General features: G+C 39.9%; 1 protein-coding gene across 1 annotated transcript in view; it reads left to right on the top strand.

Moving 5' to 3' along the window:
* LOC139944674 (DNA topoisomerase 3-alpha-like) overlaps positions 1-15,003 on the top strand; it is a 32,340-nt gene that overhangs the window by 4,309 nt on the left and 13,028 nt on the right. Inside the window, exons 5-16 of the mRNA XM_071941746.1 lie at positions 1,511-1,562; positions 2,569-2,660; positions 3,681-3,851; positions 5,261-5,436; positions 6,547-6,629; positions 7,332-7,429; positions 8,923-9,089; positions 10,407-10,583; positions 11,382-11,460; positions 12,624-12,807; positions 13,136-13,223; positions 14,281-14,347. Coding sequence (XP_071797847.1) covers positions 1,511-1,562; positions 2,569-2,660; positions 3,681-3,851; positions 5,261-5,436; positions 6,547-6,629; positions 7,332-7,429; positions 8,923-9,089; positions 10,407-10,583; positions 11,382-11,460; positions 12,624-12,807; positions 13,136-13,223; positions 14,281-14,347 — 1,434 coding nt within the window. The remainder of the gene's footprint in view (positions 1-1,510; positions 1,563-2,568; positions 2,661-3,680; positions 3,852-5,260; positions 5,437-6,546; positions 6,630-7,331; positions 7,430-8,922; positions 9,090-10,406; positions 10,584-11,381; positions 11,461-12,623; positions 12,808-13,135; positions 13,224-14,280; positions 14,348-15,003) is intronic.

The following is a 15,003-nucleotide window of genomic DNA, read 5'->3' as shown; positions in this document are numbered from 1 at the left end:
CCGAGAGAGTCGTAGTTTTAACCATAGCGCGAGTAAAAGCAGTCAATATTTGTTTTATAACACCCCCAACAGACTATCATCCTCGTACACAAAATGTTCGTACGCGCGTTTCAGATACACAGATGCACAACTGATTGGGTTCGAGGTGGGTTAAAAGACGTCTTGGTACTGCACGCCGTGTGATAGTCGTCGGACTATCACACGGCAAACGATGCACTATCACACAGCCGCCGTTTTTAGTCAAACTAAGACATATCACGTGACGCGCTCTAAACCAATGAAAAGGCAGAATATTTGTAAGGGATGTTGTTAAAGGAACACGTTGCCTTGGATCGGTCGAGTTGGTCTTTGAAAAGCGTTTGTAACCGTTTTTTATAAAATGCATATGGGTAGAAAGATGTTGTAAAAGTAGAATACAATGATCCACACAAACATGCCTCGAAATTGCGTGGTTTTCCTTTTACCTCGTCGACAAACACGTCGGCCATTTATGGGGGTCAAAATTTTGACTCCCATAAATGGCCGACCGTGTTAGTTCGCACAGTAGAAGGAAAACCACGCAATTTCGAGGCAAACTTGTGTGGATCATTGTATTCTACTTTTAAAACATCTTTCCAACCATATGCATTTTATAAAAAACGGTTACAAACGCTTTTGTTTTGACCAACTCGTCCGATCCAAGGCAACGTGTTCCTTTAAACCCGATACTACATGTATGTTTTGTGCCTAGCCATCTCTATGTATTAAGAAGCTGCTGATGTAATGGTGTAGTATTTCAATTCCTACTGGTATAATATATACCTTGTTTGCTGTGCGTATAGCGTGTCACATTCGCGCAGCCTAAAAAAAAAGAAGATATATCATGTGATGCACTCTATACCAATCAAAAGGCATTTTACCCATATACATTGATGTGTGTTAGCACTGTCTACTCGGTACTTTCTCAAGTTCAATAAAGACTGTGAATTTGAAGAGACAGCCGAAGGTTTGCGTGGTGGTATCTTCACCGCTGTGGACCCCAAATCAAACCCTTTGACCTGAATTGTCAGACTACTTCAATGGCTCCTTCATAGTCTTCATGTTAAAAGGCAGTGGACACTATTGGTAATTACTCAAAATAATTATTGCGCAAAACCTTACTTGGTAACAAGTAATTGGGAGAGGTTAATAGTATAAAACATTGTGAGAAACAACTCCCTCTGAAGTGACAAAGTTTTCGAGAAAGAAGTAATTTTCCATGAATTTAATTTCAAGATCATAGAATTGGATGTTGAGGTCTCAAAATCAAGCATCTGAAAGCACACAACTTTGTGTGACACGGGTGTTTTTTTGTTCATTATTGTCTCACAACTTCGACGACCAATTGAGCTCAAATAGTCACAGGTTTGTTATTTTATGCATATGTTGAGAAACACCAAGTGATAAGACTGGTCTTTGACAATTACCAATAGTGTCCAGTGTTTTTAACATCTTACAACTACTTGATGTCCATATTTTGTTTTGATTTCAGTGAAACCTCAGTTGGATGTCTACAGAGCGAGATTTTCAGAGATAACTCCACAGTAAGTTGAGTACAATGTGTTTACCCCCTCACAAATTGGATGCCATTACTTATCAAAATTGCTGTTCTTTGCATATCATTTCTGGATGAGTGAAAAAAATCTCTAGTTTCCAATAAACACATGACCAAAGCACATCTTTTGTTTTTCACTTGCATGAAAAGACCCTTCCAATAAATTGCACACAGGGCGTGTGCACGAATATTTTGGTTGGCAAAATGATTGTGATTGCGTGATTGTGTGTCTTCTTAGTTCACATCTCTATGGCTTTTGGCAACCAATAGGATTTGTTATACCTCTTTAACAAGTTGTGAAGTTTGATTGGTCGAGAACCAATCACGTGATGTGCAACAAATATGCATGTACCATGGCTCGGGGTCGAGTAACATGAAAAGTGATGTACACCGGTGTACATCACCTTGATCTTTCCTACCGTTGGTCGATTTCCAGCGCTGTGTACGAAACACCTGCAGGTTCAAGGGAACATTCAGGAATGGTTTCTTCTGCTTATTAAACAATGAATACTCCGTCGTAATAATGTTTGAAGATGACAACAGAACTTTGAGTAGAGGAATAACAATTATACAAAGGTATAACAAAACAATTGTTGCACGCTGTGACTGGGGTCCATGGGTTTTGTACACCCTCGGTGGCAAAGCCGAGGGTGCCATTTGCCCCATTGGGTGTACAAAACGCCATGGACCCCATCACATTGGCAACAATTGTTTTCTGTACCCATGCGGTAATGTAATAAGCATATATCATGGGAAGGGTCTGTTGAAAGGCCTTTTGGGAATTTAATTACACGTGAAAACAGCTGCAAGAATAAAAGCATATCAACAGCTTTATTTTTTTCTTAAAGATAAAGTAAAATGTAGTAGCAGTCTTAAAAAAAAAAACAGTTTGAAAAATAGTTCAACTTCAACCACGATTTTCTTTGATCTCAGAATTGTTGTTTGTGTAGCATATGTAGGTCATTTTAACATTGTTACAAATATTATCTTTACAGATCTATTGCCAATACATGTCGTAATCTAGTTCGGCCTGATGAGAGAATAACTAATGCAGTAGATGTCAGACAACAGCTTGATCTGAGAATAGGTAGGTTTAAATCTCACACTAATAGCTGAAAGTAACTGGGCCCAATTTCATGGTTCTATTCACTGTAAGCAAATAATCAGCAATACGGAAACAGGGAATTCGTCAAGCATATGTTGCGGGTCAGCAGGTAATTTTTGCTTGTGCGTTTTGTGTACACCACGATTCTAGGCATTCTTTGCTACCACAGCTAGCGCAGAAAGTTGGCGCTTGCACAGTAAGCGGTCGAATAGTGATTGTAAGAGCAGAGTTCGGTGGTAAGCAGAGCCATGAAATTGGGTCCTGATGGAGACCAAAACTGCCATGCCCTTAATACAAGAACAAAGCTTTGTGACCATAACCCTTTTCAGTCTTAATGGGCAATTAAGATGGGTCCCCCCTCTTTTAGTCTCTTTATCTTTGAGAAAGAATAACTTGAACCAACTTTTTTTTCAAAATGCTTCAGTTCTGATTATTTATTTTAGATTTGATTTGAATGTCTGTCTGTTTTTAATGATCTTCGGCAACAGCCACCAACCTCTCTCAGTCAAATATTGGTTTAACATCTATGATTATGAGTTGCACCATAAAGATGTTGTGCTTAAAGGATGATACTTATTCCAGTCAAAGTGAAATCAGTGGTTAGTTAGCGATGTAGGATTCAAACTTACAACCTTGTGATTGCAAGTCCTACAATCTAACCACTAGACCACGATGAATTGCACAAATCAAAACATTGTGATTCAGTAATGAGACGACAATACTAATTCTAGTCATTGTTAAATCAGCGGTAAATTTGGCAGGATTCGAACCCACAACCTTGTGATTGCAAGTCCTGCAATCTAACCACTAGACCACGGTGAATTGCACAAATCAAGACATCGTGATTCAGTAACTAGACGATAATACTTATTCCAGTCACTGTGAAATCAATGGTTAGCGCGGTAGTAGTCGAACCCACAACCTTGTAATTGCAAGTCCTGCAGTCTAACCACTGGACCACGGTGACCTATTGATTGATTATTAAACACTATTATATTACAGGTGCTGCCTTCACTCGTTTCCAAACCCTACGATTGTGCAAGGTGTTTCCTAACATCCTGGACGGGCAGTTAATCAGCTTTGGTAGTTGTCAGTTCCCTACACTAGGGTTTGTGGTTGAACGATATAAACAAGTAGAAGCGTTCATACCAGAAGCATTCTATAAAATCAAAGGTAAGTGTTTTTATTACCAACTTGAAATGTAAGTAGGATTTGAAACTTAGCATGGTGGAATTGCGGTATTGAAAGGTTTGCAGTAACACCATGTAATGACTATCTCTAAATGAGTTGGGGTGGTTCTGAAAAGAACCGTTGGTTTCAACTCGACGTTTCGATCAGTATGCTGATGGTCTTCTGGATAAAGCTATTGAAACCAACGGTTCTTTTCAGAACCACCCCAACTCATTTAGAGATAGTCATTACATGGTGTTACCGCAAAACTTTCCATAACTTGCGTTGTATCAACATTAGCTTGATGTTTAATAGTACAATTAAAACATTCCTGAGATTTTGTTGAGGTAAGCCTCATAAATGAGCTTAATTACTGTAGCTTGCAAGCCTGATGAAACCTGTAAACATGTGACCCAGAAACACCAGGTTAACCCCTACTCTTCCACAATAAGTGTTCAAGGTTCTTTTATGTACACTACCAATCCTAGTACACAGGACTTACGGCTTAATGTCCCACCCTAAGGACAACGCAACTATGGTTAAAGACAGTGGACACTATTGGTAATTGTCGAAGACTAGTCTTTTCACTTGGTGTATCTCAACATATGCATAAAATAACACACCTGTGAAAATTTGAGCTCAATTGGTCATCAAAGTTGGGAGATAATAATGAAAGAAAAAACACCCTTGTCACACGAAGTTGTGTGCTTTCAGATGCTTGATTTCGGGACCTCACATTCTAAATCTGAGGTCTCGAAATCAAATTTGTGGAAAATTACTTCTTTCTCGAAAACTATGTTACTTCAGAGGGAGCCGTTTCTTACAATGTTTAACCCCTTAACGCCGGTATTATCAGGCCTCAATGCCCGGCTTACACGCATGACTGCATAGCAGCCTTTGTTTGCTTACAGCTGTACCGGCCACAGACTGCATTCCACGGCTTACCACATACACAGTCCACAGCATTCCAGAATAGATTAGCGGCCATAGTCGTCTTCCGCCTTCAAGGGGTTAATACTATCAACCTCTCCCCATTACTCATTACCATGTAAGGTTTTATGCTAATAATTATTTTGAGTAATTACCAATAGTGTCCACTGCCTTCAAGTATCTTGCTCAAGGACACAAGTGCCATGACGGGACTCGAACCCACACTCTGCTAATGAGCTTGAGTCCATGTGTCGATTTCATAAAGAGTTAGGACAAGTCCTAACTTAGGACTAGCCCTAGGAGATATTAACAACTTAAGGCTAGTCCTAAGTTAGGTCGAGTAACTTGTCCTAACTCGAGATAAGACTAGTCTCAACTCTTTGTGAAATCCAACCCTGTGCTCTTAACCACTTAGCCACCACATCAAAAATCTGTGTATTTTTTTTTAGAGTCAAATTTTGATTTATCCTTTTTTATATCAGTTTTGCATGAACTGGATGACACTAAAGTGGAGTTTAACTGGAAGAGACATAGATTATTTCATCGCTTAGCATGTGAGGTATTACTCCAAGTGTGTCTTGATGACCCCATGGCAACAGTAACTAATGTCAGCAGTAGAAGTAAGAGTAAATGGAGACCACTACCCATGGATACAGTGGTACGTATCATGGATTCCATGCTTTGCAGATTGTGCAAACTGATATGATAATGTATTTCAAATAATGAAAAACAAGGGAAACTGACTGGGTACAATCATAGAGTTATATATAAGAACTAGAGGGCGCACTGGCCCATATACGCGGCCCCGCATGCGCACATGCCGCCATTTTCTAGGTTGACAAAACAGCATCGCACAGCGTGTGTTTGTGCGGACATTTTGTGAGTTGACAATGTTGATTCAACGCGTGTACCGAATGGCGCGCGTGTCTCCTTGCGGTCCCGTGGTGTTTGTCCAAGCAGCATCACCAGTGCGCCCTCTAGTTCCTATATAAACTCTATGGGTACAATACAACCTAGGAAGCAGCAGAAAAGGGATCACCTTCATGACCTTATAGGGGAAGGACATTTTTTACTTTAAAAACTAAGCTATAAACCACAAGGGAAACTGGGTAATTTTTATTATTTGGGCTTGAAAAACATAAAATTTACAAGAATTTAACCTGCAACCTCCAGATTAACTGAGCTATTCTAGCCCTTGTGTTGGTGGTCTACCATTTTTGTCAATATCTTTGTTTTGGGGTGCCAGTCAGAAGCCATTCAACTATAAATTGTACAACCAGGGATCACAACCTAATTTACAAGACAACCAGGGAAGCCACTTTGGAGGGTTCACCTTAAGGGATGCATTTCATGTGAATTTTGATGAATGTATATTTGGTTTGCGGTAACACCATGTGTGTATCTACTTGCCAGGTAGAGTTTGTTCTTATAGAACTGTCTTTTTTTATTCTACTACCGCGGAGTAGACTATCAGATGTTCGGGAGACTTCTCAGTTCTGAAAAGAATCGTCCTGCTTTTTAACTACTGCCCGGGCGGATGGTATAGAAAATAGGCTGGGACTACTACTTTAGCTTATAGGATCGCTTATTTTGATGAAGTATTTCAAAACAGGTGGATGAAGTTGTAAATTTGAGTATACCGGCATGAGACTACAATTTGATTTGTGTAATGCCAGAGCTCAAGTCAGTTTGGTGGTCAAATAATATCAAGCGCTCCCTTTTCCCATCTGATCTTACCTTAACGTGGTTGATTTTTATTTGTTTTTAGGAATTGGAAAAGTTATCATCTCGCAAGCTTCGGATCAGTGCTAAGGAGACAATGAAGATTGCTGAGAAACTCTACACCAAAGGGTATGTTGTCATCAAACATTTAGATATTAGAATATCTCTTGTTTCCGGTCTTCATATAGATTGCAAGCTTCTAGAACAAACTTCATTCACCTGTAGACGATGTGATCTGTGACATCACATGTTTACAAAAGAGCCACAGAGCCTGGACTTCCTGCAGGCATGATTTGTACACAGCTCAATGGAAGAAAACACAAAATCTTATATTTTATGGAGATTGCACTGTCTAATTCTTATCAACTTTTGAAATGATGAAAGGGGGCGTATCTCAAAACTTGTCCAGCTTTTACTTTCATAACTCTTGGTTTTATGTGGAAATTATGACACAAAATGTCAACTTTCCCATAGGACCAGTGTAGTTATCTTGCCTGCCAGAATACTCAAAGAATGTACAAAGTGACACTTATTGTGAACAAGGTTCACATGGTCTATAACCTGTTGTATTACCCATTTAAACATGTCATCGTGAGTGACAAAAAACGTCTGTCTATAGACCCCTTGCATATGATATCAAAAATTAATATAAATAAATACAAATAAAAATTTGACCAAAATCTTTGATAAAACAGTACAGGGTGACCTTGTTGGGTATAAATGTTCACACGTTAGTTGTATGTTGTGTTCTCTGAAAACTAGATAATGGACTTGAATTTACTCTTTAATACATTTATATATGGTGGGAATTCTTATATTTGCCACGCTTAGATTCATCAGTTATCCACGCACTGAAACCAACACATTTCCAAAGGAGTTGAATTTACGTGATCTGGTTCAAGAACAGACACAGGATCCAAGATGGGGACGTAAGTAACCTTTTTTAGAGAAGTTTCGCATGCATGCGGATACAGATACCATTTTGGGCAAGTTCTCCATCTTCAGTGTCAGAATCTATACGCGCCATAAGCCGTACACAAACATTTCTGGTTCTTCATGGATACGCTAAAAGTGGCGTGCTGCGTGCTGGTGGTAACGCACAAAAAATTAACATGGGAGATCGGCCTTAAACCACTATGGACGCGCTAAAAGTCATGTGCTGGTTTGCATGAGCGTTGGAGATGGGCTAATGGCTGCCCCAATGCCAGAATGCGTATGTATGCGCAGCCGATCTAGTTATTTTAATTCTGTATCTATGGCGTGCATGCTGTTCATCGCGAATTGTCTGCGTCCCATATCCAACTCGGCCTTTAGCCTCGTTGGAAATGGGGCGCAGAAGCGCTATATTTTTCCGTATTCCGCTCGCGCTTGTGTGATAACTTATAATGTTAATTAGGCCTGGGCAAATTATTCAAATATCCGGTTAATGGCGAATAGGTTTTCCTATCCGTAACCGCGAATGCCTTTTTTTTCTTAACCGGATATCCGCATAGGGCGCGAATACCAATTAATAAATACCTTGGACGGTTTCAAGTCTCTGATTGGTCAAAACCCGGTCACGTGTGAGAGTGTTAACGGTGGTATAAAGACCGGCTTTGGAAAATAGCGAAAAAGTGGCCACTAAATCAGCATATATTGTGTAAACCTTGCGCGTTGCACTGTTATCGCACGCTTATTTATATCCCTGTTAGTTTCATTGCAACTTCGCGCACTTACGCGTACGCGCGCTGAAAATGTATCAATTTTGAGTGCGCGCGTGTGTAACATGTGCGCGCGTATAAACTGACGCCGAGCTCATGCGCGCGTTTTAATGCACAAGGAACAGCTATCGTCCAATCATTTGCCTCCTTTGACCCCAGTGAAGGCGCTGAACAGATCATTAATTAAAAGAGTCACTGGTCTCAAAGATCAGTAATGTGATTAACGCACGAAAGAGATGGGAACCATCAAAAGCTCAAATATGGCCCCTGAACATGTCTGGAAGTACCGCCGAGAGAAAATTCACAAAATTTGGACAATTTTAGCCGTTTAATTTGCTAAAAAAGGTATTTATTAATGGGAATAACAGTGTTCGTACCCGGTCTTCACTGCGTGGTAATGACCTTGGTTGGTGGCTGGCGCTGTTAACGGACCTCGCCTCCGGCTCGGTCCGTTAACAGCGCCAGCCACCAACCCGGTCATTACCACGCAGTGAAGACCGGGTACGAACACTGTTATTCCCTAATTATTATTGGTTTATTAAATATGCAAACATGGCGGCCAAAAAGCCGAATTGCGGATGCATATATACAAAGAGTAAAAATACAATAATTATTACTATAAATCTATTAAAATTTGAGAGAAATGCCTTGTTATACATGACCAATACTTGACTATGTTATGACCAATACTTGACTATGTAAATGCCTTGTTATATTTATAGCGTTTGCGGCAGGCATCTTACAAGAAGGTCCGACACCTCGCCAAGGCAACAAGACAGATAATGCTCATCCCCCTATCCATCCTCTCAAGTATACCGATACACTGCAAGGAAATGACCAGAAGGTCTTTGAGCTCATTGTCAGACACTTCCTTGCTTGCTGTTCAAAGGTAAAAAGCCTTTTTAACACTACTCTATTCCCTAGGTTGCCATCAGGGAATAATGGCTGGCGTTTTTACTTTGTGATTACTTTACCTCGGCAAATGGGCATACCCCGAGGACTAGCCACCCTGCTCCCCGGAGTACGGGAAAGTGCTAACCCCAGGGTATTTCTTGAAACGTGCAGTCGGAACCCTGTGGAGTAGGGCTGTATTCCACAGGGATAAGAGATACAATGTGAGAAGGGCTATAGTGTCATCAATACAAAACACCCATTTCAAATGTCTTTGTTATAACTCACTTCTGCGAGTAGTGTGTCGTGGCCGAATGTTTTTGCACATCAAACTCAAGTTGTGGTAGCTGAGTCATCACAATGTTGGTTTTGAATCTCAGTCCTGCAGCCGGTTTCCTGAAACGCTAGTATTGTATTAATCCTATCTAGAGTTAGGATGAGTAACCCTTCCTAACTAAGGATTTTTTCAATGTGTCCTAACGTCTTCGGATACAGAACTTAACTTGTCCTAAGTCCTAATAAGATTAATCCTGAGATAGAAAGAGCTTGGTGAAATCAATGCCTGGTACTTGTGTCCTTGAGCAAGACGCTTTACTTATAATTGCTCCTTGGTGTTTATATCTTGACTTATGGATTGTGCCGAGTAACCAAGTAGAAGTTGATGTCTGCTTAATTTGACCACGTTTTTTGGGGGAAACAACCCCCTGTTGAAAACCAAGGGATGTTAATCAATTTGTGTTTTAAAAGTCGTGTGAAAGCTTTGTTAGATAATCAAATGAAGGGACAGTCACCAATTACCGAGGACCTTTGTTACTGGTGCTTGTGTAAAATATCCTTAAAGGTACTAGACACTATTGGTAATTACTCAAAATAATTATTAGCATAAAACCTTACTTGGTAAAAAGTAATGGGGAGAGGTTGATAGTATAAAACATTGTGAGAAACGGCTCCCTCTGAAGTAACGTACTTTTCAAGAAAGAAATAATTTTCCACAAATTTGATTTTGAGACCTCAGAATTAGATTTTGAGGTCTCAAAGTCAAGCATCTGAAAGCACACAACTTCGTGTGACAAGGGTGTAATTTCTTTCATTATTATCTCGCAACTTTGACAACCAATTGAGCTCAAATGTTCACAGGTTTGTTATTTTATTCATATGTAGAAATACACCAACGCATGACCAAGTGAGAAGACTGGTCTTTAACAATTACTATTAGTGTCCAGTGCAGTCTTTTAGTATACGACAAGCATGACTTATGATAACACACCCTATTTGTATTGACACATTGATTGATGCACCATTGTTCTACCCATAGGATGCTCAAGGTTTTGAGACCACTGTGGAGATCAAGATTGCAAATGAAGAATTCTCAGCACAAGGTTTGATGATCGTTGCAAGGAACTATTTAGATGTCTACCCGTATGATAAATGGAATGCTAAGGTCATTCCGGTTTTCCAGGAAGGTCAAACATTCCAACCTAATTCAATCCAGGTAATATTAATCATCTTGTTATGCCATTAATCAGGGAATAGACCTTATGCATTGACGTCATCCAGCTGTCATCTTAGAGGTAAAACGGTGACGAAACAATCAACACGCACAGATTTGTACGTGCACCGAACAGAATTGGCCAATGAACAACCTCCTTTTTACCTCTAAGTGAGGGCGCCCTACTGAAATGATGTCATGTGCATAAGGTCTATATTCTCAACCAGGGCCTGATTTCATAAACCTGTTTAGCAGAAAACACTGCTTAGTAAATTACTTTGGTAAGCAAGAAATGAGCGAGGCACCACCCGCAACAATGTAAACTTTATGGAATGTTGGCTGGTAACCTGTTTTTGCTAAGCAAGTGGTCAGCACGTTTTGATGCTGACAGGCTTTATGAAATTGGGCCCAGGGGTCTAGGACTAGTCCTAGGAGAAATTGAACACATATGGCTAGTCCTAAGTTAGGACGAGTACTCATCCTAACTCGAGATAAGACTAGTCCACCCCAGGTCACTTTGTTAACACGTTAATGTAATTAGCAAGTTAAGACCAGCCGGTAATGATACCAATCATACATGTACCAAATTATATAATCAGCCTGTTACTATCTTTAACCATCAATATTTTCAATAATAGTTAAGTGTCTTGCTCAGGGACACAAGTGTCACGACTGGGATGTGAACCCACACTCTGCTGAACAGAAGCACCAGAGCTTGAGTTCGGTGCTCTTATCCGCTCAGCCACGACAATGTATTTGTTACAAGGTTTTTGTTAAAAGATTCATTATTATGTTACTCAGATGGTTGATGGCGAGACAAGTCCACCCCCCTTACTAACTGAAGCTGATCTGATTGCACTCATGGATAAACATGGAATCGGTAAGTCTGCCATTTCCTCATGCTGATCCTAATGCATATTAAAAACTTTAATTTGCAAAAACTTTCCTGGTACTGTCAAAGGTCAAACTCAGTATGGACAGTTGGCGCCTATTAAGTAGATTATGCATAAGTGATGTATGGAGCTTTGCATGGTGTGGATTCAATACAACACAGCATTTATAAAGCGCATTTTCAACAAGATCAAATTGCTATAAAGTGAGCAAACCAAACCGAACTATACTACAACATATTACATTTGATACAGATAAGTTTTCAGAGATTTCTTGAACATTGGCAAAGAGTTTCCATTTCTAATGAATACTGGGAGGTTGTTCCACATTTGGGGAGCAACAAACGAGAAAGTTCGATTGTGAGCAGATGAGAATGTTCTGATGGTTGAGTGTTCGGTTAGGCGTGTGTTGTCAGAAGCTGATCGCAAGCTTGAGCGTGGCGGTTGGATAGAGAGCAAGGGAAGATGATAAGTAGCCCAGTGCTATTCCTAGGAGACATTTATACACAGTAACTAAAACTTTGAAAGTTACTCGCTCTTTGACCCAAAGCTAATGTAACTACGAAAGGCAGGCTGCCAAGTTTTGGATGCGTTGAAGCTGTTGGAGGTGCTAGAAATAAAGCGCGAGGCTCAGAGTTCACCTGCTTATAAAAGAGACTACATGAAGATGGTCCTGTATCACTTAGAGTGTTTTGATGGTTGAGTGTTCGGATTGGCGTGTAATGTTGCAAGCTTGCGCATGGCGGCTGGTACTAAAATGAATGACGGGATATAAACCCGTTTTACCAATGTTAACATGTGACTGAAGTGTTTGATCCTATGTATTGAACACACAGGTACTGAACTGCCTCTAGGATTCGAACTGCCTTTAGCAACCGGGTATTAAACCTTGGTAGTCTAGTTGGTAAGACACTGCTCTAGAATTGCAAGGGTCGCGGGTTCGAATCCCATCCGAGTATTAGAGGCTTTTGCATTAGGCGCTTTACAAATGTCTTATTATTATTATTATTATTAAAACATGCCTGTGGTATTTTTTCACAGAACTCGGGTAAGTACTGAGTATACAGTGCTAACACACATCGTTGTATATATATGTAAAAAACCTTAATTAATATTCTTTATCCCCGATGCAAATTTACCATCTCTTACACAGGTACTGATGCCACTCATGCTGATCACATTGATACCATTAAATCTCGTCTGTATGTTGGAGTTAGACCCGATGGTAGGTTTGTTCCTGGTGAGCTAGGTATGGGACTAGTAGAAGGATATGACAACATGGGATATGCACTCTCCAAACCACACCTAAGAGCGGAACTGGAATCAGATCTTAAAAGGTATCTCTTTTGATTCTTCACCTTAAAGGCACTGGACACTATGGGTAATTGTCAAAGACCAGTCTTCTCACTTGGTGTATCTCAACATATGCATAAAATAACAAACCTGTGAAAATTTGAGCTCATTTGGGATATTTTCTACAATCATCATCATTAGACCTTGTAAGTTTGATGTAAATCTGTGATCTTTACGATTTTTCTTTCTTACCAGTTCTAAAATGCTCCTTTAAAGATTTTACAATGGAAGTGTCCTTTGCTAAATAAATGAAAAAGACCTTGCACAAGTGTTATAATATTTTGTAAAATGGTATATGTTGTTCTTGTTTAGAATATGTGAAGGACTGAAGGACCCAGACGTTGTGTTAAGGGAACAAATTGAGAAATACAAACAAGTCTTCATTGAAGCTGCTGCAAATGTAAGAACTGTTCATTACATTTGAGATCGGTAATAAGATTGTGAGGACCCAGTCTTTACTGCATTGTTATTAGCTTCTAGTATTGATGCAAGACGTTTATCGCTTTCCTTTCAAGCACAGCGCGGCCAACTTACCAACAGCGCCTACATCGGCCGCCCCACACAAGTCAGCCACGCTGTGCGTGAAAGGAAAACAAGAAACGTCTTGCACCAACACTAACTAGCTGCTAGCTGGTAATGTATCAATCCATTAACAACAGCTAGCCACAAATCAAAATGTTCATTTTCTCTGCACAGCACATCATCCCAGTTTAGCTTTCACCAGCTGCAAAGGGATTACTCCATCAAGTATCAAGTACCTAATCTCTTACAAGTAATTATTTGTTGATGCATTTCATTGTGTTGGTTTGATGTGCGTATCAGCTACCTTTAGCTGATACGTGTTCTATGCATTCACACATACAGTTGGTATGTGCATGCACACCGCACCACACCAACATCTCTTCTGTCAAATAAAAAAAAAAACATTTGTTTTCACCTGTCTTCTTATGTATGCAATATGTCACCTTAACAACAAAACACTCCCACATAAAACCTGTTCTTTTAGATCTTCACTGGCTCCCAATTTCTTCTAGATTCATCTATAAACTCTTGCTCGTTGTTTTCAAATCTCTAAATGGGCAAGCACCTACTTACATCCTAGACATGCTCAACATCTACAAACCATCTCGCAACCTTCGTTCTGCAAACAGATATCTTCTTCAAGAAATCAAGTCTAATCGCACCTGGGGGACAGATCTTTTTCTGTTGCAGCACCACATCTCTGGAATCAACTACCTCTTCACATCAAAACATCCACTTCTTTTCACTCTTTCAAAGCATCTCTCAAAACACACCTCATGTTGATAGATCTGTTCTTTTGTATTTAATCTGTTTTTTGTTCTTTGTGATTTTGTCTTTTAGTTTTCTTTGTAATAGCGCCCCGAGCACTTTTGTGAAAATGTGCGCTTTATAAGACTTTGTTATTATTATTATTGTTATAATATTTTTGTTGACAGGCCAACATGTTGGATGTAGCGCTATCTGGATATCTTGGTCAACAACCAGAAGCATATGTACCAGATGGTAAGAAACAAACTTTGTCTTATTTTATAGGATTTGAGGCATTGCATGGTGAGGTATCAATATATAGTTGGTTTGCGGTAACACCATGTGTGTATCTACTTTCCAGGTAGTATTTGTTCTCAGAGAACTGTCCTTCTTTATTCTACTACCGCAGAGTAGATTTATCGGATGTTCGGGAGACTTCTCAGTTCTGAAAAGAACTGTCCTGCTTTTTAACTACTACCTGGGTGGAAGGTATAGAAAATTGGCTGGGACTACTAACTTAGCTTATAGCCGATCGAAATTAACTGCACTACAGCGGAGTCGGTTCTTGAAGGGAATTTATTATTTTGGTTCTCAAACACGTTGGATTGTTTTTAATCCTACGAAGATACAACACAAAATACCCATGACCTTTAGAGTGTCATGGCCGAGTGGTTAAGAGCATCGAATTCAAGTTCTGGTGATAATTCACCGGAGTGTGTGTTCGAATCCCGGTCGTGACACTTGTGTACTTGAGCAAGATTCTTAACTATAATTGCTTCTCTTCACCCAGGGGTATAAATGGGTACCTGCGAGGGTAGAGTTTGATATTGTGAATGAAAAGCTTTCGGAGCGCCACGGCAGCTCGGGGCTGTATACTTCCTAATGGGAGCTGAGAAAGATTAAAAGGGATG

Source organism: Asterias amurensis, chromosome 11 (genome assembly GCF_032118995.1).
Source record: "Asterias amurensis chromosome 11, ASM3211899v1".
In the NCBI taxonomy this organism is placed as follows: domain Eukaryota; kingdom Metazoa; phylum Echinodermata; class Asteroidea; order Forcipulatida; family Asteriidae; genus Asterias; species Asterias amurensis.
This window is presented reverse-complemented; position numbering and strand designations above follow the sequence as displayed.